We start from the raw sequence: 27,894 nt of genomic DNA, 5'->3' as shown, positions 1-27,894 counted from the left end.
GAGAGGGTGTTGGTTCGCCAAGGAACTGTTATGTTTTATATTTATATATATATATGTGTGTGTGTGGTGTGTGTGTGTGTGTGTGTGTGTGTGTTGTGTGTGTGTGTGTGTGTGTGTGTGTGTGTGTGTGTGTGTGTGTGTGTGTGTGTGTGTGTGTGTGTGTGTGTGTGGTGTGTGTGTGTGTGTGTGTGTGTGTGTGTGTGTGTGTGTGTGTGTGTGTGTGTGTGTGTGTGTGTGTGTGTGTGTGTGTGTGTGTGTGTGTGTGTGTGTGTGTGTGTGTGTGTGTGTGTGTGTGCATAGCTCACCCTATCTGTTTGTGTATCATGGGATTGTTTATAAAGCCTTTTAAATAATTTTCTGTAATTTCATTATGGTTTTGGACTTCAAATTTGTAATAGGAGGAGTTGAGTATTTTATTAATACTTTATCTGTTTATGTTGGATATTAAATTTAAAGGTTTTGAATTTTCCCGTGTTTCTGGGAAATGGATTATTTAAATAAATGAGGGATTGTTTATAAAGCCTTTTAAATAATTTTCTGTAATTTCATTATGGTTTTGGACTTCAAATTTGTAATAGGAGGAGTTGAGTATTTTATTAATACTTTATCTGTTTATGTTGGATATTAAATTTAAAGGTTTTGAATTTTCCCGTGTTTCTGGGAAATGGATTATTTAAATAAATGAGGTATTTATTTTTGCCTTGTTTAATTATTTAATTTAAAGTAATATCCTACGGGGATGTTACACCATGTAACTCTTACATAGTTCAGTTTAGAAGTGTGGGCAGTTGAAAACAACATTATGATAAAAAAATTTCTGAACTCTTCCATTGGCCTAAGATAAAGTTACATAGTTATGACATAACTCAGTTGAATTGAGTGATTTGCTAACATTTAAGAAGTCCAACTTACTAAAATAGAAAGATAAACAAGTCTTTTTTCTGTTCTGAATTTATAAATGCTTATTCCACTTTGATCATAAATCCACATCTAAATCGTTTACTTTGCCCAATCATTGTTTATTCATTCAAAAGTATGCTAAGTCATTATTTCTTTAACGACATTTATCCTATTTTAAGAGAAGGGGCCTCATTGATATCATTTTTTAAAAATAAGGAGCTAATTGAGATTTCTAAAAAATAAAGGACCAAATTAATATTTTATTACAAAAATGGGAACCAAAGACATAATTTAACACACACACACACACACACACACACACACACACATATATATATATATATATATATATATATATATAGAGAGAGAGAGAGAGAGAGAGAGATATCAACAATTACTAAAGACTTTCACTTGGACCAACAACTTGTCTAGTCTCACTTCTATCTACAAACTCATGTGTTCACGCCATAACAAAAGAGAACATAACAACTAACACAAAAAGAAAAAGGTAAGCTAATGATAATTTTGAACATACATCACAATTCTATATAATATAAACTCTACAAATATTCAAGTCAACTATACATTCATATCCTCAAGTAACACATTTTAAAGACTCAAAGATATAATTATTCTAGACTCAAATCCAGATTTATGCATTGAATCGATTCCTATAAGTCATGCACCTATCATGTAATTATGAAATGAAATCTCATGATTGAATCTAATTCACTTGGTCTCAATCTCCCATGACAAGATAAATTCACTTATAACCTCACCAAAAAAGGGTCCCCAACCCCAAATCCCGTTATAGGAACCTTCTTCAACTCTCACCACCTAAACTTCATTCTCTATATGAGTATGTGAATCTAGTAGAGTTAGGATGACTTCACAATGAGGATCCCTAATCAATTCATAACATTACATTAAGTAATATTGCACTTCTTCGATAGAAGCACTAATGACCTCTTAGTGGAGGGAGCAATCACACCAACAAATGCACCGGTTTAATCGTTGTACCAAGCATGATTTTTTATTCATAATAGTGATTATTTTAATAACCAATAATTTTTTATTTTGCAAATTGGTATCTAAATTGAACAATATAGTGACTAATAGCTTTTGGTCACTACAATTGATTGTTAATGAAATATTTTCTTCTAATGAATCTAATACAAATTGTTTATATTGTCATATAAAAAATTGTCATGCAATAATTTTGTTACAAAAAAAAAATTACATTTATCTCTTTTATATAAATTATAGGCTTAAATATACATTTGGTCCCTATTTTCGTCAAAATTATTCAATTTGGTCCATATTTTCATTGTGTGGTCAATTTGGTCCTCATTTTTGTAAAATTGCATTCAATCAAGTCCTTTTAGCAAACAATGTTAAAATTGTTAACGACACAGTGACAACGTGGAATTGTTTAGGGGATGTGGCAGTCTTTTGTAGTGACGTTGGCACAGTGTTTATTTAGTTATAATTTAGGTAAAAAAAATTAAAACTAATTGCGTAAAAGAATGTGTAAGTGAAAAAAATTAAAAAGCTGGAATTGAATATTAAATGCAGCGAGAGAAAGTGGAAGTGAATACGTTAAACTTGGACATTCAACTCTTCGAGAGAAAGAGAAAAATTAGAGTTCGTGAGAAAGGGGAAAATTAGGGTTTGTGAGGAAGGGGAAAATCATGAACGATTGGAGATTGTGCTTCGAGATTATGCTTTGTTCGTGGGTGAAGTTCGTCTTGAAGTAGTGTGATCCATTGGAATGAGTTTTTTAAGACACATAAATCTAACCTTCTACTTAGAACAACCCTAAAATTGTCTACCATTATTCTTCAAAGTTCTTGCCATTCGAACCATTGCAAGTTCCCCACATTTGCAAATGGGGTTAAACCCATAACCTTGGAACCACGAATATGAGACCCACTGCAACTTGGTTGCCCCAACTATTACGACAAGAAGAGGAAGACGAATGATGACGAGACATACCTCACAAACACGAATTCAAACTAACCAAGTGGATTGTGTACACGTTCTTGCTGGCCACAGATTTCTTGCAAATCCTAATTCAATTTCTTCCCCAGTTGGATTTCATTTACTTTTAAACCTACAACGACCATAAAAATGAACACAGTGTCAATGTCAGTGCCAAAATTTGACACGTACCCCAAACAGTTTCATGTTGTCACTGTGTTGTTAACAATTTTAACGTCATTTGCTAAAAGGACTTGATTGAATGCAGTTTTACAAAAATGAGGACCAAATTGACCACACAACGAAAATATGGACCAAATTAAATAATTTTAACGAAAATAGGAAACAAATGTATATTTAAGTCTAAATTATAATACACATATTATTGTTGTTTAGTATTTTTTATATCTTTAACATGTAAAAATGTAACTGGTATTATTTAATGAAAATATTAGCATTAATCATTTGTACATAACACTTGCTTTAAGGTTTTAATATTTGTAACAAAATAAATTAAAAGATTGTACTTTAAAGTTCATTTCAAAGATTTAAAATATATATTTGTAAAAACAAAATCACACTTTTTGATATTATATCAATTTTTATATTCTTTTAATTCACTTTTTATTATTTTGAACTTCATAATGTAGAGTTTAAGACTTTAATAAGATCGAAATAAAAGATAAAAGTTAACAAGCTAATTGTTTTAAAATATAATACGACTGTGTTTGTATTGTCATTGGATGAGTCTATAAATATATATATATTAGATGTACATTGATTAGATAAGTCTAGTAATATACCATGGACAAATATACAAAAAAAAATATTATTAAGTCTATTGGTACATATTAGACGAGTCTGTTCATGTAATGATTAAAAGAGTATAACAAAAATTGTTAAATTAAACCTGCAATATAATTTAAACGACTTTGTCCATACATTAATTAGATTAGTATAACAAAAAAATTATACTAGTCATTCCATACATTGATTAGACAAGTATAAGAATATACTAATTATAGGGGTATAACAAAAAATATTAAACAAGTTTGTTGATGCACTAATTAGACAAGTCTACTAATAACAATATACGTTAGATGAATCTATCCATATAGTCACTAGACAACTATAGCAAAAAACATTAGATGAATTATTTTACACATTGATTAGACGAGTCTATGAATATAGATTAGACGAGATTGTTCATACACTAAGTAGACAAGTATAACAAAAAATATTAGACGAGTAATTTCATACATTGATTATATGAGTATAACAAAAATTATTAACAAGTCTAGGACTACATTAATTAAATAACTATAACAAAAATCATTAGACAAGCTTATCGATGTATTGGTTAGACGAGTCTAACAATACATATTAGATGAGTCATTCATATGTTGATTAGAAGACTCTAGTAATATACATTAGACAAGTATTTCCATACATAAATTAAACGAGTCTATTAATAAGCATTAAACAACTTCTTCCATTCACTGATTAGATAACTTTTGCAATACACATTGGACGAGTTTGTTCATACACTAATTATATGACTATAGAAAAAAACATTAGACTGGTTTACCAATACACATTAAATGAGTTTGATCATACATTGATTATACGAGTATAACAAAAAACATTAGATGGGTCATTCCATACATCGATCACATGAGACTAATAATACACATTAAACGAATCTAACCATTTACTGATTAGACGAGTCTTACAACACACATTAGACGAGTTTGTTCATACGCTAATTAGACGAGTCTAACAATATATATTAAACGAGTATGTTCATACACATATTAGACAAATATATTAATACACATTAGACGACTATATTCATTATTTGATTAGACGAATCTTGTAATATACATTAGACAAGTTTATCTATATACTGATTAGACGAGTCTAACAATATACATTACATGAGTATATTCACATATTGATTAGATGAATATAACAATACTATTAGACAAATTTATCAATGCATGAATTAGAAGAATATAACAATAAACATTAGACTAATATGTCCATTTACTAATTTGTATTTTTAGGAAGTCTACTCTACATATTCTTTATATTTTTAAAGAGTTTATTCTATTTTTTGCATATGTTTTATTTTTTGTATTTTTACAAAGTCTATTATATATTTTTACATATTAATTTTATAAACCTATAAATATTTTTCACATGAATTTTATTCAAAATTTAATTATAAATTTATATAAATTTATTATTTTTTCTCAACATTTAAATATATTTTAGTAAAAACAGAAATAAACATCGAAGCTTCCGTTACCATAGGTTTAAAACTATTTAAATTTTAAAACATTTGCACTATAAGTGTTACTTTTAAATAATAAACTTATAGTGCAAAGCAAAAGTAAGAAAATATGAAAAATAAAACTGAGAAAAATGATATCTTTATTAATAATATATATATATATATATATATATATAATTAAATAAAATTCAAAAGAATAAAATTGGAACATTTTTAACATGCAAGACTGTGTGGCATATTCACTTTTATTTCTCAGTTGGGTTTAGTTTAATGTTGAAGCGAAAGGAGACAATCAAGACCAAGTAAATGTCATTGCATGTCTCAAAACAATTTAGTTCCATGCGTTTGTCTAATCACTATTGCGAGTTGCTCAAACATTGCAGTGACACAAAGAAGGTTCACTGCAACATAATCAAGGCCTTCCGAAATCCAGAAACATTTCTGCTAAACAACTTAGTCAATGCCTATGCTAAGAATGGAAACATCATTTATGCCCGCCTGGTGTTCGATCAAATGCCTCAACGGAATCTATACTCTTGGAACACACTTCTCTCCACCTATTCAAAACTGGGTCGTCTTCCTGAGATGAAACGCGTGTTTGATGCAATGCCAAACCGAGATATGGTGTCGTGGAATTCCCTTATTTCCGGCTATGCTGGTCGTGGTTTCCTTGGTCAATCCGTGAAGGCTTATAACATGATGTTATATGATGGGTCGTTTAATTTGACACGGATTGCGTTATCCACTATGCTCATACTTGCCTCCAATCAGGATAATGTTCGTTTGGGTAGGCAGATTCATGGGCATGTGGTGAAATTTGGTTTCCAGTCGTATGTTTTTGTTGGGAGTCCTTTAGTGGATATGTACTCCAAAACGGGGCTTATATTTTGTGCAAGACAGGTTTTTGATGAGATGCCCCAGAAGAATGTGGTTATGTATAATACACTTATTGCAGGGCTTATGCGATGTGGTAGAATTGAAGATTCAAGGCAGTTGTTTTATGAAATGCGGGAAAAGGATTCTATTTCCTGGACAGCAATGATTGCGGGATTTACTCAGAATGGCTTCGAAATTGAAGCTATTGATTTATTGAGAGAGATGAGATTAGAAAATCTTGAGATGGATCAGTACACTTTTGGAAGCGTGTTAACTGCTTGTGGTGGTGTTGCGGCTTTGCAAGAAGGCAAGCAAGTTCATGCTTACATAATTAGGACGGATTACCAGGATAATATATTTGTTGGTAGCGCTCTAGTTGACATGTATTGCAAGTGTAAGAGTATAAAATCAGCAGAATCATTTTTTAGGAAGATGACTTGCAAGAATGTTGTATCTTGGACTGCCATGCTGGTGGGTTATGGGCAGAATGGTTACTGTGAAGAAGCTGTTAAAATATTTTGTGATATGCAAAAATATGGGATTGAACCAGATGATTTCACCCTTGGGAGTGTAATTAGCTCATGTGCAAACCTTGCTAGCCTAGAAGAGGGAGCTCAGTTTCATGGCAAAGCTCTGGTTTCTGGATTAATTTCTTTTATCACTGTTTCCAATGCTCTAGTTACATTATATGGTAAATGTGGAAGCATTGAAGACTCTCATAGACTTTTTAGTGAAATGATCTTCCTGGATGAAGTCTCATGGACTGCACTTGTTTCTGGATATGCACAATTTGGTAAAGCCAATGAAACGATAAGGTTGTTTGAAAGCATGTTAGCTCATGGTTTCAAACCCGACAAGGTTACTTTTATTGGGGTTCTTTCAGCTTGCAGCAGAGCAGGACTAGTAGAGAAAGGAAATCAGATATTTGAGTCAATGATTAAGGAACATAGGATTATACCAATTCACGATCACTACACATGCATGATTGACCTCTTCAGTCGTGCTGGGAGGTTAGAAGAGGCAAGGAATTTTATAAATAAGATGCCTTTCGGCCCTGACGCAATTGGTTGGGCATCCCTGTTAAGTGCTTGTAGATTCTATAAAAACATGGAAATTGGTAAGTGGGCTGCTGAATCTCTAATAAAATTAGAACCACATAACACTGCTAGTTACATCTTACTTTCGAGCATCTATGCTGCTAAAGGAAAATGGGAAGAAGTTTCCATATTAAGAAAAGGAATGAGAGATAAGGGTCTGAGAAAAGAACCAGGATGTAGCTGGATCAAATATAAGAACCAAGTACACATTTTTTCCGCTGATGATCGGTCAAACCCTTTTTCTGATCAGATATATTCTGAGCTTGAAAAATTGAACTATAAAATGGTACAAGAGGGATATGTGCCTGATATGAATTCTGTTTTGCATGATGTTGAGGATACAGAGAAAATAAAGATGCTTAATCACCATAGTGAAAAGCTTGCAATTGCTTTTGGGTTAATATTTATTCCTCCTGGTTTGCCCATTCGAGTAGTTAAAAATTTAAGGGTTTGTGGGGATTGCCACAATGCAACTAAGTATATATCTAAGATCACCCAAAGGGAGATTCTTGTTAGAGATGCTGCCCGATTCCACTTGTTTAAAGATGGAACGTGTTCATGCGGAGACTTTTGGTGACAGGCCCAGTTGTTATATTCTCTGAAATATAAAGCAATTTCAAAAGTGACTACTAATTGCAGGGTTCTTCAGTATGAAGATACCTATGATACCTCTTTATTCAGAAGGCGAGTATCATTACCGCGTGTGCAATGCAGTTGTGCAGTTGTATGGACTTGAACGAAATTACAGAATATGGTGACCATTCCTGTTGACTTACCATCATTTTTGTCTTAATTTGAGAGAGGAACATTCTTATAGGCTGATTAATGTTTGACAACGTTTTGACGTATTTTGACGTAGGCGCATCTTCCATCATAGCTGTTGAAAATTTTCACTATCCCCTGTAAATCAGTGTTATGTGGGCAGTATTTGTGGGACAGTTTTGTCAATTTGAACCTTTTATTTGGTTATAATGGTGGCAACAAGGTTAGAAGCTATGAGTAACAAATACAATTAGTGGAGGAGAAGGTAATGGAAATGTTTCTTAGGACCGGGTAATACTGAATAAAGAGATTTCCTCATACGCTGAATCTGATTTTTTTCATCCACTTCCTTCATTCATTTGGATTCCACAACTTATACACATTACACTATGACCTCATGCGTACTGCCCAAGTCCTTCAATCCAATCCTTGAAACTTACAATTTAGACAGCTATCATATCATTTCAAATGCTTTTCGTATCAAGTTTCTGCTGAATCTTTAGCCTCTTAAAGGAGTGGGTACATTTTTTCTTACTTCAGCTTTCAGAGTATTTAAAATTTTGGATTCTGGATAAGTTTGTAAAAATGATGTGAAATCTGAGATCTGTATTACTCATAATTGTTCTTCATGAATGAGGTGAGAGACTTTGATAGAGTCAATTGTTTGTTTTAAGTTATTGTCATTATTTACGTCATGAATCATTAATTTATCTTTTTCTTCTGTCTGTAATTCAAGACACTGTTAATCATAATGAATTATTCTCTCATTTTTACCTAGTGGATGAAGGCATTCAGTCACTGAAAATTGAAAGTTAATTTTATGTTCTCTTGTTTTAGTTAATGTTGCTGGTTATAACAATAATTATGTGATTTTCATCCTCCCTGGTTTAATATCATGACAATTATTATATATATATATATATATATATATATATATATATATATATATATATATATATATTTATGAGAGATTTCACATTGTCTAACATATGACTAAAATAAAGTATATAATGAGCATAAGTATCACCTTTTAAGTTATATTTCCAGGTTTGAATTAGATTTAAATCAACTTTATTAATGATATCAAAGTATGTTAAGGTGAGATTTATTAGATTTCTTATGTCATCCGCAGTTAGATGAATGTATAATCACCTATCTTTAATATAAGGGGTAGGGGTATGTTTGATGAGGATTATTCTTGGTTTCAATGAATTGTGGATCTAATTGAGGTTCGAAAGTCACTCATGATTCAATAATAATATATGAACAAATATGAGATTTACAGAATAATATTATTACGGATTGACCTTAACCCTCGAAGAATTAGGAAATACAAATTCTGACTTATAAAAGTGATAATAGACGGAAAAATACATAATAAAAATAGGTGTCACAGTTATTAAAATGGTTTAGGGAAGAATCCTAGCAAAGAATGCCTCTCACTTCAAATAATAACTAAAACATTCTCTTATTCCCTTCCTTCATAAAATTGTTTATACCCTTTTTTACATAATAAAAAAAGCAACATAAACAAATTTTTAAGTCTTTTATTTAAAGTCTAACAATTGAGTCTTCTGCTTTCATTCCAAACAAATAATACATGTGAGTAACACCTTCACATGTTGGGCCTCATCATGTAGTTGCACCTCTATTAAATTAACTACCATCTTTGCAAAGTTTGTTGAGCTAATTTAGTTCTTACTCTTGTCATGGGCTTTCCTAAGCCTTGTATTGAATCTTGCATTTTTCTTTGATCTTGAGTATAGACTTCATGATTGTTAAGGGTTTCAGCATCATTAATGATGTCCACATTAATGTTAGAGATACAACGACTAGTAATGATAAACGTAAAGTATTTTCAAGCAAGATTTAATGACGACCATATGCGGATATCTAGTTCTATGCTTGAAATATATAGTTCTCCATGTGATGAGTTTGTTGAAAATTCTATATTTTCTAGAAATATGATTAAAATAAAGTACACTTGTAAACATCATTTTATAATATGATTTCATAAGGATGAGTTGGTTAAAACTTGGAACAAAGTGAAGAAGAATGAGAAGCATCAAGTTGCTTAAAGATAGGAGAAGGGAAGACGATGTTAGCTAAAAAAATTGATCAAAAAACCACACCTTTTCTCTAACATAGAAAGGTGTCCCTAACACTCATTTGTTGATGGGGTCATGGCTACTCTCTAAATCTCAAAGTGACGTCATTTTTTGCCAAGTATTTCTCATGCCACTCCAACAAATGACGTTGTGTTGGTTCAAGCATCTGCTTGCATACTTCATTTATTAACTTGACACACAATTCATGACTAGTTGATAAGTTCATAGATGATAATAATCTTATCACATTTAAATAAATAAAAATTAATGGTTGTAGAGTAGAATTTATTTTTATTGTAATTTCATTTATTTTCATCGAATTTCTTTCACTTGTAAAATAGTATAAATAGTAATTTTGTTTTTTTTTTTTTTGTATTTCAGCCTATCAAGCTCAAAAAAGCTAAGAGGTGCAACATTTTGAAGACAAGCTAACAAGAAGCACATGGAAACCAATCAACACCCAATTTAAGACCATGAAACATTGAATTGAATTGAATTTTGTATGATTAAATGAGAAACTTGTAACAAACTTTATACTCCATTACTAGTTAAATTGTTAATTTCCTTGATAAATTCATTTTCATAGCTAATTTTTTTTTCATTGGTAGTGGTGTTTTTCCGCTGTCAGTCCATTCCTAATTCAATTTTTAGTTTTTATTTTTTAATTCTAGGTTGGTTTGATCAACGAACAATAGTTTAAACCTATGTTGAAATATTATATAACACGATGTTCTTCAGTGATTTAGGTTGTCTCTGGTGTGTCTATTTTTTTTTTTTTTTTGAATCGTGTGATCATCTATACTTTTTGTAGTTTTCAGTTGCTAATTATTTCAATATATATGTTGCAAAGGTACATAGTAATTTTGCAATCACATATTGAAGGAGTTATTTTCAACAAAAGTCTTAGTTAATTCTTAGTTTGATTTTATCTGTAGCTTGAATTGTTTGATTGACTTTAAATGTTCATACTATGTGTTGAATCATATATTCATGTTGTGCTTAAATTTATAACTCAAAATCAAGTAGAAGAAATTAAAGTCAAATTGTCAAGGGTTACGTGTATTTGCAAAAGAAAAATGGATAAACAATCAAAAGAAGAAAAGTTAGAAATATATGTTTTAAACTTAGATACAATAGTAATTGTTGATTATCTTTTCTATGACAAATTAATTCTAACTTTATGGTAGTTTTAATATATATATATATATATATATATATATATATATATATATATATATATATATATATATATATATATATATATATATATATATATATTTTCTATAGGTAGCTTTGAATTAAATGATATCTTTTGCATTTTTAAGTGATTTCTAGTAGTAATTATATTTCCATATGGTTAAACATTGAATTAAGTGATTAGTAGTAATTATAGGTAGCTTTGAATTAAGTAATTATATTTTCTATAGGTAGATTACTCTCGTCATTTTAAAATGTTTTTTTATCTTTATTTAAATTATAGTTTTGTCTTGTATATTTACTATTTTGGTTAAACTTTGTTTCTTGTTACGATACTTCTAGTCTATCTTATCTTAAAAAAAACTGTATGTTTTGTCTTCTTTCTTTGTCTTTCTCTTCTTTCTTATCCTAAGTGTTTTGGTTCAATTATTTTTCTATTATTTGAAGCATACAATCAAATATTGTACTTTGGGATAATAACATTTCTTTGAACACTCCTCTAATTATATATGATACTAAATGTTTAGATTTAATATTCTTGATATATAATTAGGATAATGCAATTGCTTCTCTTAAATTTAATCCCCAATTTTAATTTGAATTGAATATATTGGATCAATTTTAACTAACAAATTAAAATTAAGACATTTAGAAACTCAAATAAATTTTGTTTTGCAATTGCTGATAAAATTATAAATTAATAATTAACATGAATTAAGGAAAAAAACTAAAGAATTATTATTTTATATAAACTTAATTGTAGATATTAAAAATAAAAATAAAAATATTACTTGCGAATACAAGCTAGATTAAACATTAGAAATTAAATATTTTCCTCGTATAAGTTCGTTTGATTTGCTTATGTGACAAAACATTCATTAGTTAATTAACCCGACTTATGCACATTTGCCAATTCTATAGTTAGAAAAGACATTAATTACTTTATATTTATTAATTAAAGAACTAATGGATTATTTTTTTTTAATTTCTTTATCCTTTCCTTTTTGTTTTTTTCCCATTTACGTTCATACCAAAAATGGGAAGGTAAGATAATACTGAGTAGAATGAATGTATCTTTTGCCATCAACGTGTTCCTCGTTGGCACTTTCGTACATCGCATTTATATATATATATATATATATATATATATATATATATATATATATATATATATATATATATATATATATATATATATATATATATATATATATATATATATTGTGATATCAGTGAGAGAGAGAAAGAAAAAGATATAGAAGATTGAATAGTAATAGTTAGAAATAACAGAATGAGCCACCGGAAGGAGGAATCGCCGTCGGCGTTGCCGCTGCTTCGAAGTAGCGAAAGAGATGACGGGTCCGGGTCCGGGTCAAAGTCAGGGTCAGGGTCAGGGTCAGGGTCTGGGTCAAAGGCATCGCTTAGTGGTTCTGTGTTCAATTTATCTACGACGATCATCGGTGCAGGGATCATGGCCTTGCCGGCGGCCATGAAAGTTGTGGGTGTGAGTGTGGGCGTTGCTTCCATCGTCTTCCTGGCCTTCCTCACGCACACCTCTCTCGAGATTCTTCTCCGATTCAGCAGAGCCGCCAAGGCCACCACCTACGCCCACCTCATGGGCGATGCTTTTGGGAGCTCCGGCGCCCTGCTCTTTCACGTGGCGGTGCTTCTCAACAACTTCGGAATACTTGTTGTTTACGTCATCATAATCGGTGATGTCTTGTCGGGAACATCTTCCAGTGGAGTCCATCATTTTGGGGTGCTTGAAGGCTGGTTCGGTCAGTGCTTCTGGACTGACCGCACTTTCGTTCTGCTTCTCGCAACTCTCTTCGTATTTGCTCCATTGGCCTTCTTTAAGAGGATAGGTAACTAACTACAATACAAATGATTTTTTTTTTCTGTAATGAAATTATTAAAATATTCAATCATGGTTTATTTTGTCTCAGAAGTAATTAACAGGGATGAATTTGATTGTATACAATTCAATTTTGTAGTTGTGGTATTAATGATTAGATATGCTTCACTAGTGATTTTCCTTTGGTGTGTGGACTATTTTTGTGCCTGCAGATTCGTTGAGACATAGTTCTGCTTTAGCAGTGGCTCTGGCCATTGTTTTTCTACTCATAACTGCGGGAATCACGTTCTTCAAATTGTTCAATGGCAGCATAACCAGTCCTAGGATGCTTCCTAATATTACTGATGTTTCATCCATATGGAATCTCTTTACAGCAGTTCCAGTTCTTGTGACAGCATTTGTTTGTCACTACAATGGTAAGCTGCCATATTGTTTAAAATTTTCATTTGCTAATGCTTCGGATGATAATTTTATTAATTCTCCCCACTTCAATGGAATTAGAGAGATTAACAAATGACTCAAATACTGTTATGTTTGTAATACTTTCTGTTAAAATAAAAGTACATATTTTTATGCCAAATCAGTAAAAAAAAAAAAAAATCGTCAATCCGTGAGTCATGGAACTTATCTGAAGCAGTGTAATGGAACCCTTCTGTTTATTGTCTTGACTCTTGACTTGGTGCAATACGTGTCTCTTTGCTCTGGAGGAGCTTGGTTCCAAAAGAAATAGAAGTTGAGAAATGACAAGAACAACATTTTACCCTTCTGTAAGGAAAGAAAGATACAATTCACTAAAAAATGTTAATGGCAATGATAGTTCCTTTCACTCACTGCTTTGTATTGTTACAATCACAAATCTTACTTTTCAACAGGTTTTCTATTTATTCTGCTTGATCACTCATGCTTGTTGGAACAATCACATTTCTTTAAATTTGGAATAAGATGACAGTTTGTCAACATTTATCATTCAAATATTAATGCTCTGTGATATTGATCCTATACCGACTTTTGGCACTATGTCTGATATAGGGCTGAAAATCAATTGTGGGATCCAAGCTTAAAGAACTTATGAACTTAAGGGTTTATAGAATAAATTGGCCAGTGGGAACGAGTGAGTTACAATTCTGGCTTGCCAGTTTACCTAATTAAGAACTGGAGGCTCTAGTGTGAGTCTTCCATTTAGGTGTTCTATCAGTTATCACGATTTTTTGTTTATGCTTTCTGTTATGCTCAGATTTTTAATGCAACAAAGAAGAATTGTTAAGCACTGGTAGACTATTTTTCAGCAAAGTTCTGTCCTGTGTGCATGCAGTGCATACAATCGAAAATGAATTAGGAGAGCCTTCCCTGATGCAACCGGTTATACGTGCATCACTGGTTCTGTGTTCTAGTATTTATATTCTTACAGCATTATTTGGATTTCTCCTATTTGGTGAGTCAACACTTGATGATGTGCTGGCCAACTTTGATTCTGATCTGGGTATCCCTTATAGCAGTCTACTCAATGACATTGTTCGTATCAGCTACGCCCTCCACCTCATGCTTGTTTTCCCAGTTATCTTCTTCTCACTACGCTTCAATTTGGACGATCTCATCTTTCCTTCAGCTAGGTCCTTGGATTTAGATCATCGTAGGTTTGTCTTGATCACCATTGGACTCATCACTTCAATCTATGTGGCTGCAAATTTTTTACCTTCTATCTGGGATGTGTTTCAATTCACTGGAGCTACTGCCACAGTTTGCCTTGGGTTTATTTTCCCTGCTGCAATTTCTATCAGGTGGGTTTTCTTACTTTATCTAAATGTAGTGAGCACATCATATTGTTGTGTTCATTTTACTGAAGTGTTTGTTGGGTGAATCTTTATGACTTATGTTTTGACCTATTATATTCTATCAAAAAGAAATCACACTTTTTGCTAAATGAATGTAATTTTTAATTGACACAAAACTATCATTACTTAAATTGGTTTGAACTTCAAAGCTACTTAGATCCATTTTCTTAACTGATCTATATTTTTTCTTTTTTCAGGGATCCTCATGGGATAGCAACAAAGAAGGACAAGGTTTTATCCATCGTCATGATTTTTCTTGCTGTGTTCTCAAATCTTGTGGCTCTATACAGTAATGCTGAAGCTTTGTTCAGAAAACATGTGGATCCTCACCAGTGAGTTATGTGTTGCCTATTTTATCGGTAACCCAACTCATCAAGTTGAACTACACATTCTTAACCATGGAAAATGCACCAATCCTTGATAGTTCAGTAGGTCAAATTGAATGTGTGGATTATTTCAGAGTTGGTTTGAAAAACCACTGAACTTTTCAAGGTTCACCTTTGGAAATGTTTTGGAAATACGACTGAATTTGGAAGATTTGATAGAATTGCAAACAGGAATGGAAGACTATCTCAAATAAGGATATTTATTAGAACTTTAATATTTTCCATCTTTCTCAAAGCACTGTCTCTAAACCAATCTACTTTGGCTTCTTTTCTGTCTTTTTTTTTTTTTTTCAAGTTATTCTTGGATAATAAATTTTAATAATAGCATACCTAGTTACCTACCATGAAATACGTCAACTTTTTCAGAAATCATATTATAAATAAAACCTTCCATTATTGAATCATCTCTGTTTTTGACACTTGTAAAGCCATGTTTAAATGAGTTATAATATACATGTGACTTATAATATTATTAGACTTAGAAAAGGTGCCGACCAAAACTATGTCCCCCTCCAGAATTATCCTTTAAACAGTGATGATACAATTCTTTTTGGATAAATGCTGTCGTTTAGCTTTCCTAACAAACTGTGAAGATAATTTACATAATTATAAAACTTTGTAACCTAACAAATCTGCGCTAATGATAACAAATATTCCTACTCAATAATACAAAATGAGTCATTTAGATGTCTTTAGACGACGATCATATAAGATGGCACATTCGCTTTTTATTTTTATTTTTTAATTAATCCAAATTTTCCGATAACATTTATAATTTAATATCCTTATCGTAAACAAGGATAATTGATAATTAATAAGAAGGTATATTAAATAAATAATTATAAAAATAAATAATTCCTATAACTTTATTATAAGTAATATATAATAATAATAATAATAATAATAATAATAATAATAAAGTTATCTTTGTTGTTAAAATAAAGTTTTTTTATTGAATTTTATAAAAAGTATGGTCATAAAAAATAATTTTGAAATAAATTATATTGATAAAAGTATAATTGACAACGAAATATATACAGTAAAAATAATTACAAAACAAGTTATAGTTTTGTACCATAAATATTTAGGATCCAATGGTAATAAAACAAGACCAAGTAACACACATTCCAAGTATTTTTTTTTATCTATTTTAATGATTTTCTTTTATTTTTTTAAGTTTCTTAAGTGTTGTAATATGAAATTTGTTCAATTAAAAAAATTTTCAAGAAAATTGATCAATTTTTTTATAGTCTTTATATGTAAAAAAAGTCAGTGTTCTGATTCAAATTCATCGAGACAACGTTAAGTGTTTCACACTTTTAAACAAGATGAGACTATTGGGTATACTAAAAAAAATATGATTTTATTTATTTAGTTAACATTACAAGTTATAATTTTATATTACTAAGTTTCTAACTATTTACTGATAATGAAGCCGTATCAAATACTATGCATGCCAATAACTAACTATACACTTTTATCATCAAACTTTTATTTATATTGTTTTAATGATTTATATCTACTTCTCCTTTATTGCCATACATTTTTAATAATCGTATCATACACATTTTGTACTTCCTTTACAATTTTGTATAGTGTTGTAATGTAAATTTTGTTCAATTGTAAAATTTGACAACATATACTTCTTCAATTATTTTACATTCTTAGTAGTTCCTAATGTGAAAAAAAAAAATATTATCTTTATTTTAAATGATGTCAAATAATATACGTCAAATCTGTTATGCAAAATTAACATTTGTCATGTTAAATAAATAAAAAAAATGTATTCAGAATAAAGTATTATTGAAATTTTGACATCATATATATATATATATATATATATATATATATATATATATATATATATATATATATATATATATATATATATATATATTAGTTGTATTGCATCACGCAGAAACAAGTAATGAGTTTTTATCACCGTAATCAAGTTATATGGTAATTCAATAATGTATTTTTACATGTTCTTTAAATTATTCTTATTCCAAATTATTTGAATTAATGTAAAAATACTACATAGATTTCAATTAATGCGTTCGACGCCTTTCACACTTTTGTTTTCCATGGATGCACCATGTTGAGATTTGGCAAGATTTTCTAGAAGAGAAATATGGCTTTCAACAACCAAACAACTATCCCGAACTCCTTTTTGCATTCGATTTATGCCACCATTTCTCCCTATTAGAGATAAATATGGGGGCCGATACCACCAACCATGATTACTTCGATGTCAACCGCTTTTCCATCTTGTAAGGCTATGCCTTCGATTCACTACCTATCTTAGAAGAGTTTCGTGTTGATTCATACATTTTCTTTATTCGCAAAAATCATCATGCACTCCACTTTCCTTAGTTCAACTTTGGAGAGATCAACCGTAATCAATTCTCAACCTTAAGGAGGTTGACCATAGAGCTCAACCAAAAGGAGCTCAGCCTCAAAGAGGACGACCTCAAGGTTACACACAAAGGTTGATCATAAGAAGGTCAGCCTTTAGTACTTAGTCTTAAGGAGACCGTCTTTAGAAAGATTAGCTACAGAGGTCAACCATGGGAAGATCGACCTTAATACTTATCTTTAAGAAGATCAGCCTTAGAACAATTGACTTTAAGGGATCGGCCATGAATTAATTGTTTAAAAGAATGGTTTGCAAAAGAAATTTTGTTGCATTAAAACTTATACCTGAATTCTCCTATTTTCTAATCTCTCCTTTTTCTTCTATTTGATTTCTCAAGATTTGTTCACCAAATATGATCCTCAATTGTTATATGTTTTTTGCAGTGATATTTAAAGGATGTTTTGTCATTTATCTTGTCAAGCATGTTGAAGAATTTTGTTTCCATGTGATGATGGCTAGTTGATGTTAGGTTCAATGTTGGTTGGGTCAATAAGTCTAATGTCAATCCCTTACTTATAAAATGGAGGTAAGAAGAAAACTGAAGATCTTATCTCTAAATGCAAATAGGGAAAATGTCGACCACTCATGTAAAATGCAAGAAAATTATAAATGATGCAATTATTTTACTTTTTTGTATATTTTTTTAGTTATATACGAGTTTCTAACTTGGATTTTGCAATCATATATGAAGATAAATTCAAATCGACAACCTATATCAATCAGAGGTTGAAAAAGCCAATTTTAAAAGGTAATGAATCAAGGCATCCCACAAAGAAGTAAAGGCGATTTATGAAGGTGTTTAAAAAACTAAGGTGACCTTTTAAGGCGCCCATGGATCTTTCAAGGCATTTAATAAAAAATGAGGTGACCTTTCAGGGCACCTAGTGACCTTTCAAGACACTGAACCAACAATTAAGGTGACCTTTCAAGGCGCTTAGTGATCTTTCAAGGCACTAAACCCAAAAATTAAGGTGACCTTTCAAGACACCTAATGGCCTATTAAGGCACTAAAAATATTGGCGACCTTTCAAGGTGCCCAAGAAAAAATGACAACTTTTCAAAAAGCAAAAAGAAGATGAAAGACGACCTGTTAAGGTGCCCATAAAAAAAAGGTGACATAAGACGATTTGACTACTAAACAAAGGTAAAAGGCAACCTAAGATAGTAAAAGGAGAAAGATGATCAAGTATCATCCTAAATAATGATAAAGAATAATTTGATTGGTTAAATGATGATCAAGCATCATCTGGTCGGTAGAAAGATGATCAGATATTATCCTAAAGAAGAAAGATGATCAAGATGATTAGGTATTATCCTAAAGAAGAAATATGATCAAATATTATTCCAACTGATGATCAAGAATCATCCATTGATAAAATGATGATCAAGAATCCTTTGATTGGTAAGATGATGATCAAGTATCATTTGATCAAGGTATCATCCATCAAGTATCGTCCAATCAATTTAAAATGATAATGCATCTAATTAAGCTACAATTAATGTAATTGAACATCATTTGATCAAACAAGTTTAGTGTAAATTTAAGGCACCTTGGAAAAGTTTTGATTTAGAAACATTAAGGTAAGTGTTCAATATCTTAATATAATTTTACACCGATCACCAATTGACCAAGGTGCCCATTCAAAAAAAGGCAATGGTAATATTTACACGAAATAGATACTTGGTCATCATACGTAAGCGCTTAGAAAGTAAATAATATACAACGTTTTTTGAAGGGTGATATGTGGTGATAGGCCACATACCGATCACATCATTAACACCAATATTAATTGATAAAGAAGTCATTTCTTCACATTTTATAGCCTTTTTAGTCTTTTCGACCAAAGGCTAGGGGTTTATGTATTGTTAGGTCCAATATCGATTGGATCATTAGGGCAAAAGCTGACTTGGTCATTGGGTCTGGTACCGATGAGTGAGAAAGATTAGGTCAGAAGTGAGGAAGATATGAAAAAGACTTCATTATATAGAAGGAAAAGATAAAAAATTGGGAGATCACTATTGATTGCTTCTAGCTAATCAATCTTAGTACTTTTTAGCTAGAACAAGTATAAATACGTATAAGTGTGATGGTAAATATTTTTATTTAGCCTTAAACTTTATAAAAGCTAAGGCTAGGGTCTATGTAGTGTTAGGGTCTTTAACTGCCTAAAGGTAGATGTGGTCTATAACTGCCAAAAGGTCAATATGGTCTGTCGAAAGGCCAATCTAGTTACTAGGTCCAAGGTCGATCTAGTTGTTAGACCAATACAAGTGAGATTGTTAGGACAAGAGTATGACATAATAAATGAGGATTTTAATGTTGATAACTTAGGTAACTATCCAAGACATGACAAAAGATGTGAATTAAATAGAGAAATTTGATGCACATTGAATAGGAAGAGAATCCAAGGGATCAGAAAAATAAACATATAAGAGGACCTCAAGGGAGGAGAATGCAAGACATTTACACCGTGTTCGTTTGTGTGGATGAACACATAGAACATATTTGCGAGCTATGATTAGCAATGATTTTTCCTGTTCTTTTGTGCGTATTGAAAGGAAAGTGAAGGTGCATAACCGTGTGATAAGGCCTTTTTTCCTATCCTACTTCCACGAAGAGATTTGTAGGAGAAGGATGATATTTTACTAAATTATCCTTGTAAAAAGCCTTACACATTCCCACTTTTTCTTTGAGCTTCACGTTGTCCCCTTTTTTCCAGACACAATAAGATTCCTGAAGCAGCACAAGGGAGATGCTTAACTGAAGCAACACAAGAGAGGTGTGTGATATTCCTGAAACAACACAGGTGAGGTATGTGGTGCAAAGAAAATGATGAAAACAGTGGTTCAGAACGACATTGGTGCATGGAGCAAAAACGAAATCAAATCCAAAGTGTTTTGGAACCGAATCAGCGTTTTCGTACCAGAAATGGAACCGATTCTCTTTATTTTGGAACCTATTCCTCCTTTTGAAACTTTTGATTGTGTCTTGCAATAACTTTTGGTTTTCTTTAGTTTTGTTTAGCTTTAGTGTTAAAAATTAAAATATTTTATTTTTTACATCAAATATATTTTAATTTTTATTTATTTCAATAAAAAAATATTTTTATTAATTTTATTCATCATAAAAAATTTCAAAAATAATAATAACCCATATAAATATTATTTTATATTACTTAACACCAATGACAATTTAGTAATCAACTTATTTTTAATTAGTTACAGCAATCTGATCCCTAATAAACTTTCACAAACTTTATTCTCAAATCGAGTTCATCATCACTTCCAAATCCTTAAAAAAACAACACAGTCTTCATCATCAAATTCAACCAAATCAATCTACTCCATCTCTCTCCAATCATTACTCTCAAAAACACACACCCTTAGAGTGCTCTAGTTGATCGGATTAGATTGCTGTGAAAATAAAATGACAATTTTTTTTTTCAATAGTTATATTTTTTTACAACAAAATAATTATATTTTCTAATTAAATATTTAATTTGATAAAAAATGTATACATCTAATTTTTCCAAAAATTATTTTAAATTTTCAGAACCTAAAAACGTTATTGTTAACTTAAATATTTAAGTCATTAAATTTTTTATGAATTTTTAGTAAATGTTAACAGCAGTAAAGAACCTACTAATATTGTTTTATTTAATCCTCCCACAGACTCAGGTTCCTCCTATCCCATTCATCAAGTGTTCGGTTGGTTGGTTAGCAGCAAGTTAAACAGAGTGTATTCAGATCACTTGAGGTTCTGAATCAATGGCACACTCTCTCAGTTTTGCTCCTATTTCTTCCTTCAAAGACTCCACCACACCAGGTAACTATCTCTCTCTCTCTCTCTCTCTCTCTCTCTCTCTCTCTCTGCGTTCTCATGCGTCTTCTATTTTGCAAGAGTTCAATAACTGAATCTGGTTTTTCCTACTTTTGCTGTCACTTTAAAAGCAGTTACTGGTAATTCGGTTGCCCCAAAGGTTTTTTGGATAAACGAAGCCTGCCACAATTCTAAAGTTCGGAACTTTCAATCTTTGAAGGTTAAGGTGAGGTTGATTTTTGTGTCCCATTTGAATAACATGTTTTTTGTTATCCAGTTATTATGTCAAGACTCTAGAGTGTTGAAAAATTCATGTATCCTGAGTTGAAACCTTCTCTAATGCTGATTTAATGCAGGCTACGGATGATAATAAACAAACCAAAGCAAAGAGTATCGTTTGTCCTGACTGTGAAGGAAATGGTTAGTGAAAATGTGGATTGCTATTTCGTAAGCACTTCCGTTTGGTGGTCTTTTTCTTATTCTTTCTTTCTTTCTTTCTTTAAGTGGGTTGAGTTTTTTTCTTTTTTTTTTCTTTTTTGTGAACACTAATCCTTCTTTATGCACAATGATAAGAGAACACGAAGAACATCACAGTATAGAAATAATATCTTCAAATCTAAGTAGTATCATTAAGATTTGAAAATGAAAATTTGAATTTTCCCAACGTGATTGATAACTCTATGGCATGTCAAATGAGAAATGTTACTTTGGTACAAGAAGATGAAAATGGACTTTGTAAAAATATAGATTGCTCAGTGCTTTCTTGTCTTGTTGAGAAATTTTAGACCTTTTCCTTGAAAATTGTCTGCCAGTAATGAAAAAAGCCATGTTTTAAAACTCTGTTAACTCGATCACTTAGTTGAGTATATTTTGTACTGATATCACCTTCAGATATAGTGACAAAGTGTTACTCATTCGTTAATTAGTATTAATGTCTTATTCCCCGTTATGCTAATTTTTGTGTGTTTGGAATACAAATAATTCCTGAGGATGGACTTGGCCTGTTGCTTTTGCTAATTATTTCAAAAGCTATCAGATATTTATTTATTTTTTCCTTCCATAAGAAATCTCGGGGCATTTAATTCACTGAGCTATCTTTCTACTGAACTGCAAGGTGCAATATCATGCACTCAATGCAAAGGTGCTGGAGTTAATTCTGTAGATCACTTCAATGGACAATTTAAAGCTGGTGGATTATGTTGGCTATGCAGGTAAGGGCATTAGATCCTACATTTCTGGTTCTGTTCCTTAATATACTCTTATTCCACACCATGCTTTTCATCAAAGAACAGATAGGGTTAATATTTGAGCCAATACAACTCAAGACTGAAATCTGTAATACTAAATCTTTAGTTCTAAAGAATACATAATGGAAGTAGGGTTTTTGTTATCATGCTTTTGGTCAAGTCATCACTGCAAAGTTGTTTCTCCTTTCCAGTGATCAATAACAATAATTTTGAAGGTAAGATCATCACTACCAACAAATTGAAACTAATAATGACCGGGTAGTGGCCAATTGTTTCCCAGAATTTGGTATTAATGATACTAGATTCCAATAATCATAATTAGATTTTAGAAAGAGTTGTATAAAAGATGTCCCCTTGTTTCAATTAACCAAGCACATGATCATTTTCATCATAGCAATCAGAACTTGCCTCAAATTCATAGGAAACAAGTGCATATGCATTAGTGCTAACCACACTAGGAAAGAGAAGATTGACACAACATAATCTCGCTAACTCAACTCCATAATCTCGCTAGGATAGGCTTTAAACTATGGCTTTGAACCATGTTAAGGATTGAATTTTAAACCGAACTCAACCCCACAAAACCAGTTTGTAAGGTGAGTTTGCACCCCCTTATATACTATGAAATCGCCTTATCTCTAGTCAATGTGAGACTTCTAACAAAACCCAAGCATTCAAGTCTTCAACATTTTTCCATAATTTATTCCACACTTTTCCATAAGACGTCATCATCAAAACTCTTTATTGAAGCAAAATGTCCATCTTCTTCTTTTGTCAAGATAATATTTTAAAAGTAATTAAGAAAAGTATTCCTAGAATCTACACATTCATTCCAATACATTTTATTTCATTTTTTCGGAGAATATGATTGTTACAAATAGAGTGGAGAATGTAATTAGCATGATTTAATTAGTAAAATATTTCTTTATGGCCTCTTATTATTCAAGGAGGTTTTAGCAATCCTGACCTTAGGGCCTCTGTTTCCACTGCCATGCTGTCATCTATCAGCCGTTGGCTACCACTGTCCTTGAAGAGAGTGGTGGGATAAAATGGTGTGTCTCACGTTGGTGATCAAAACACCAGCAATCAGGTCACCTATAGAAATGCCATGTGCCCACAGGCCCACTGTTTCCGCCACAAACAGGATTGTAGTGGCCCCTAAATCCACCCCAAAGGGTGGTGTTATCATGTTCGAATTCAACTTAAGTAGATCTAAGTTTTGTGCTCTCTTAACAAACTTTTCTATTTTACTTTGGAATTTACTTTTTTTTTTTCTTTTTTTTTGACGTTTCTTTAGTTGTCTTGGGCTATTTCAAGCTATTTCATAAGTTGATTCTTGTTGAAATAAGAGAGAGAGGCATAGATTGAATCCCTTAGGTAAAATACACACATGGTAATGTATTTATAATAAAAAAATCATATACAAAATATGGGCTAAGCCCATTTCATGATTATTAGTACGAATGGAATTATATCTAATAATATCTAAAAATACCTAACATTCTCCAGGTGAATATAAATCGTAAGTACCAATTTGTTAAAAATATAATCAATTCTAAGTTTCATAAAAACTCAGAAAAATATGTGCTAATTAATCATTTGAGTTAACAAACTTAGTCTTAATGTCTCATGGTACAATCTTTTCTCGAATAAAAAGACAATCAATCTCAATATGTTTGGTCCTTTCATGAAAGACGATATGAAAATTAATATGAAGAGCGGCCTGATTGTCACATATAAGTGTCATTTGAATTATATCTAAAAATTGCACTTATTTAAGTAACTGTTTAAGTCAAATGGTGATCGAGACCATAACTCTATATTATGCTTCCCCACTAGATCTTACTACAACATTTTGTTTCTTGCTCTTCCAAGAGATCAAATTATCACCAATCCAGACACAATATCCAAAAGTTGATCTTCTATCAAAAGGAGAGTTTGTCCAATCGACATCTGAACAACATACAAATTTAGTGTGGTTATTATGTCCATATATCAAAATTTTTCCTGGAAAACTTTAATGTATTTCAATATAGAACGACATTTTGATGATCTATGGAGAATTAAGATATTGACTTGACAAACTGATTGCAAAAGAGATGTCAAGACTAGTAATTGTAAGATAGTTCAACTTTCCAACTAATCTTATTTACTTCTTAGGATCTGAGAAGGGCTCCCATTAATTAGGTAAGAGTTTGACATTGGGATCCACAGGTGGTGTGTCAACAGACTTTGAATTCATTAGCCCAGTGACCTTCAAATATCCATTTGAGAAACAACACTTTGATTGTTGGATTGTGCTATCTCAATCCCTAAGAAACATTTGAGTTTGCCAAAGTCTTTGGTCAAAAAATGGTGACATAAGTGTTGTTTCTCCTGTAAGATGTCATGGTGGTCACTACCTGTAAGAATAATGTCATCAGCATATACTATTAGATAGATACACCCAACATTCGAATGACAGTAAAATACTAAATGAATTGTCTCATTGTGAGTCATACTAAAATATAGAGAGCTAATTCTAAATTAACAAATCCCTGTAATTATGATACTGTTTTCAAATACATAATCCTAGTTTTAATACCAAGATACACCCGTAAATAAAGTTACATCAAGGAAAAAATAAAAAACTTTCTAAAATACATAAAAGCAGCACAGTTTTGACATTACGATAGAAACAAGTGACATGAGATGTATAAGATGGTTTTCTAAAATTTCTAAAAACTTTTGGTTCTTTGGTTGGTACAAGATTAATTTCTAATAAGGGAATTTCAGGTTTTATGCGCCCAGCCTTACCACACTCATAAAATATGATGTTCAGGTTTTGACATCATATTGAGATTCTTTTGTTTCATCAGCTGTCCAAAGGAAAAATCTCTCTTTGTGCACATTATTAATTACATGCATAAGAATATATGATTCATTTATTATAGCATTCCATATACCTCTATCAACAAATTCCAAGGAGATTTGCATTTTCACTTTTCAGAAGAGATAATTTTTACCACAAAAAGAGGGGAGGTATGCTTATTGCAGCCCTCTAACAAAGGTTTTGGTTTTGCAAAGCCATTCAGGAAAAAAAAAAAAGCAAAAAAAAAAAAAACAATGCCGTCATGATTTACCCTTTTTAAATATCGTCATGAATGTTTAGTTTGTTTCTTTAAGCCACCTTATTTCTGGATGTGGAAAAGTTGGTGATCAGAATGCAAGGATTTCACGTGGTTCTCTGCAGTTCAATGGTTGAGCTGTAATTGTTCATAGACTAAGCATGACTTGTTACCACTATTTATATCATTTGTGTGATTTTGAACTCCATTCCTTGAATTGAACTTCAAATATGAGTAGGGTTTGGGAGTTGTATTATACTCATTTGATTGAAGTTTCTCTTTGGTTTGGCTGCAATCTAATTCGTATCCTATGAATGTTTCTGGCAGGGGAAAAAGAGACATATTGTGTGGAAGCTGTAATGGAGCTGGCTTTCTTGGTGGATTCATGAGCACGTTTGATGATTAGAAAATTGCCCAGAATCGATATTTCAAGAAATTTTTATAGTTATAGCCAAAGAAATGAGTGGAGACTACGAAGCAACATGCATGTTCTTCTGTTGGTATAGTTGAGTAATGTTATACTTAAATGAGGTTTAAGTAATCTTATTTCAGAGATTTCACAAAGCTTGTTTTGGAATACTTTTGAAAAATTGTCTTCCAAAAGTGTTCACAACACATACAATGACAATCGAGATAAATGTCTATACAATTAAAATCTTAAGTGTGCAAAACCCAACTTGTTTACAGAGTAATATTGTGTTTTTAAGCATCAGGAGCAAGGCTTTTATATTCAGCTTCAGAGATGCAACGTGCAATAACTTGTTTTCTAAACCATCAGGAGACTAGATTAGGGCCAAAGAAAATGGTTGAACCAAATAGAGTGTTTATCATCAATGTCAAACGCCAAATTAGCATCACAAAAAGTTGTTTAAGATACATGTTGATGCAGCCAAAGCACGTTAAAAATGAAGACCAAACTCTCTTAAGATACCTTAAGATGCGCTTAACTACTGCACAATGAGAATAAATAGGATTGGCCATAAATTGGCACTCTATTAACAAGAAAACTGATTTCTGGTCTACTCAGCGTACTATAAAGCACCAACAATAGATTTGTACAGTGTAGGATCTGGAAAAAACATCAGCACCATGTTTGGACAATTTATAGTTAAAGACCAGAGGAGAAGATATAGCATGAGCTTAGCCATGTGAGTTTTATGAAGAAGATCTCGAATGTACTTGGTCTGAGTCATAAGAATGGACTTATCAGATAACTACTTGAACTCAAGACTAAGAAAATAATCTAACCGAGCAAGTTGTTTTAGAGAAAAAGTGGCATGAAGCTAGGCAATAATATGTTGTATGAGATTGATAACTCCTTCTAATACAAATATCATCAACATCAACCAAAACGTAGATCACCTCAGAACCCTTTTTATAAAGGCTAAAATACTCCCTTGGTCCATGTTTTCGCTCGAAAATCTCAAATAGGTCCATAGATTTTTTTTTAATCTCAATTTGGTCCACAATTCTGCAAAATTGATTCAATTATGCCCATTCCGTTATTTCTTCATAAACGGCGTTTACTGCTGATGACCTGGAGTTTTGTACATGCTTTGCTGTCAATTAATTGTGAGAAGCAGTGCAAATGACGTGATGTTCTCCTATTTAGTAACATTTAGTAGTTTGCCCTAGCATTTTAGGTGGCAGGAACTGAAAGGAGAGAAGAGAATAGTTTGTTTATGGTTTCTTCTCATTCATGGTCGACGTGCTCTTGCAATGGGTTGGGGGTGCAAAATCGAAGTGATTCTTGTCATGGAGGTGGGTCAAAGAGGTTGGGTTCAATGCCTGTTTGCTATTGTGGTGAGAAAGTTGTCTTGAGAACTGCTAGAACCCCTAAAAATAGGGGAAAACAATTCTGGGGATGTCCTAAGTATAAGGTAAGATCCATGGAACTTTGATTTTTTTTCGTTTAAGTTAAGCAGGAGATCTTTGACGAGTGTATGTATGTTTTTTGGACAGAGGGGTTCTGAACAATGGGTTGGCTGCAATTACTTTAGTTGGTTCAGTGGAGA

The 27,894-nt window shown here is 31.7% G+C and overlaps 3 protein-coding genes across 4 annotated transcripts; all 3 read left to right on the top strand.

Annotated features, from left to right (window-relative positions):
• Positions 1-5,424: 5,424 nt before the first annotated feature.
• LOC114162878 (putative pentatricopeptide repeat-containing protein At1g68930) lies at positions 5,425-8,641 on the top strand. Its single transcript, XM_028046866.1, has one exon. The coding sequence runs from the start codon at positions 5,483-5,485 to the stop codon at positions 7,724-7,726; it is 2,244 nt and encodes a 747-aa protein (XP_027902667.1). The 5' UTR covers positions 5,425-5,482; the 3' UTR covers positions 7,727-8,641.
• A 3,815-nt stretch (positions 8,642-12,456) lies between these two features.
• On the top strand, positions 12,457-15,504 carry LOC114164353 (amino acid transporter AVT6A-like). Its single transcript, XM_028048991.1, has 4 exons — positions 12,457-13,081; positions 13,284-13,487; positions 14,384-14,849; positions 15,101-15,504. Exons 1-4 carry the CDS (start codon positions 12,508-12,510, stop codon positions 15,237-15,239), a joined length of 1,383 nt encoding a protein of 460 aa, XP_027904792.1. The 5' UTR covers positions 12,457-12,507; the 3' UTR covers positions 15,240-15,504.
• Positions 15,505-21,379: 5,875 nt separating this feature from the next.
• LOC114162727 lies at positions 21,380-26,571 on the top strand. Of its 2 annotated transcripts, none has more exons than XM_028046689.1 (5): positions 21,380-21,531; positions 21,660-21,751; positions 21,882-21,945; positions 22,640-22,736; positions 26,207-26,571. In XM_028046689.1, the coding sequence occupies exons 1-5, from the start codon at positions 21,474-21,476 to the stop codon at positions 26,283-26,285; spliced, it is 390 nt and encodes a 129-aa protein (XP_027902490.1). In that variant the 5' UTR covers positions 21,380-21,473; the 3' UTR covers positions 26,286-26,571. The 2 variants fall into 2 exon arrangements, with proteins under 2 accessions (XP_027902490.1, XP_027902489.1); XM_028046688.1 differs by having other exon boundaries at positions 21,657-21,751; positions 26,207-26,555.
• Positions 26,572-27,894: the final 1,323 nt, after the last annotated feature.

Source organism: Vigna unguiculata, chromosome 9 (assembly GCF_004118075.2).
Source record: "Vigna unguiculata cultivar IT97K-499-35 chromosome 9, ASM411807v1, whole genome shotgun sequence".
In the NCBI taxonomy this organism is placed as follows: Eukaryota; Viridiplantae; Streptophyta; class Magnoliopsida; order Fabales; family Fabaceae; genus Vigna; species Vigna unguiculata.
Note: the sequence above shows the minus strand (reverse complement) of the source record. Positions and strands in the feature narration are given on the sequence as shown.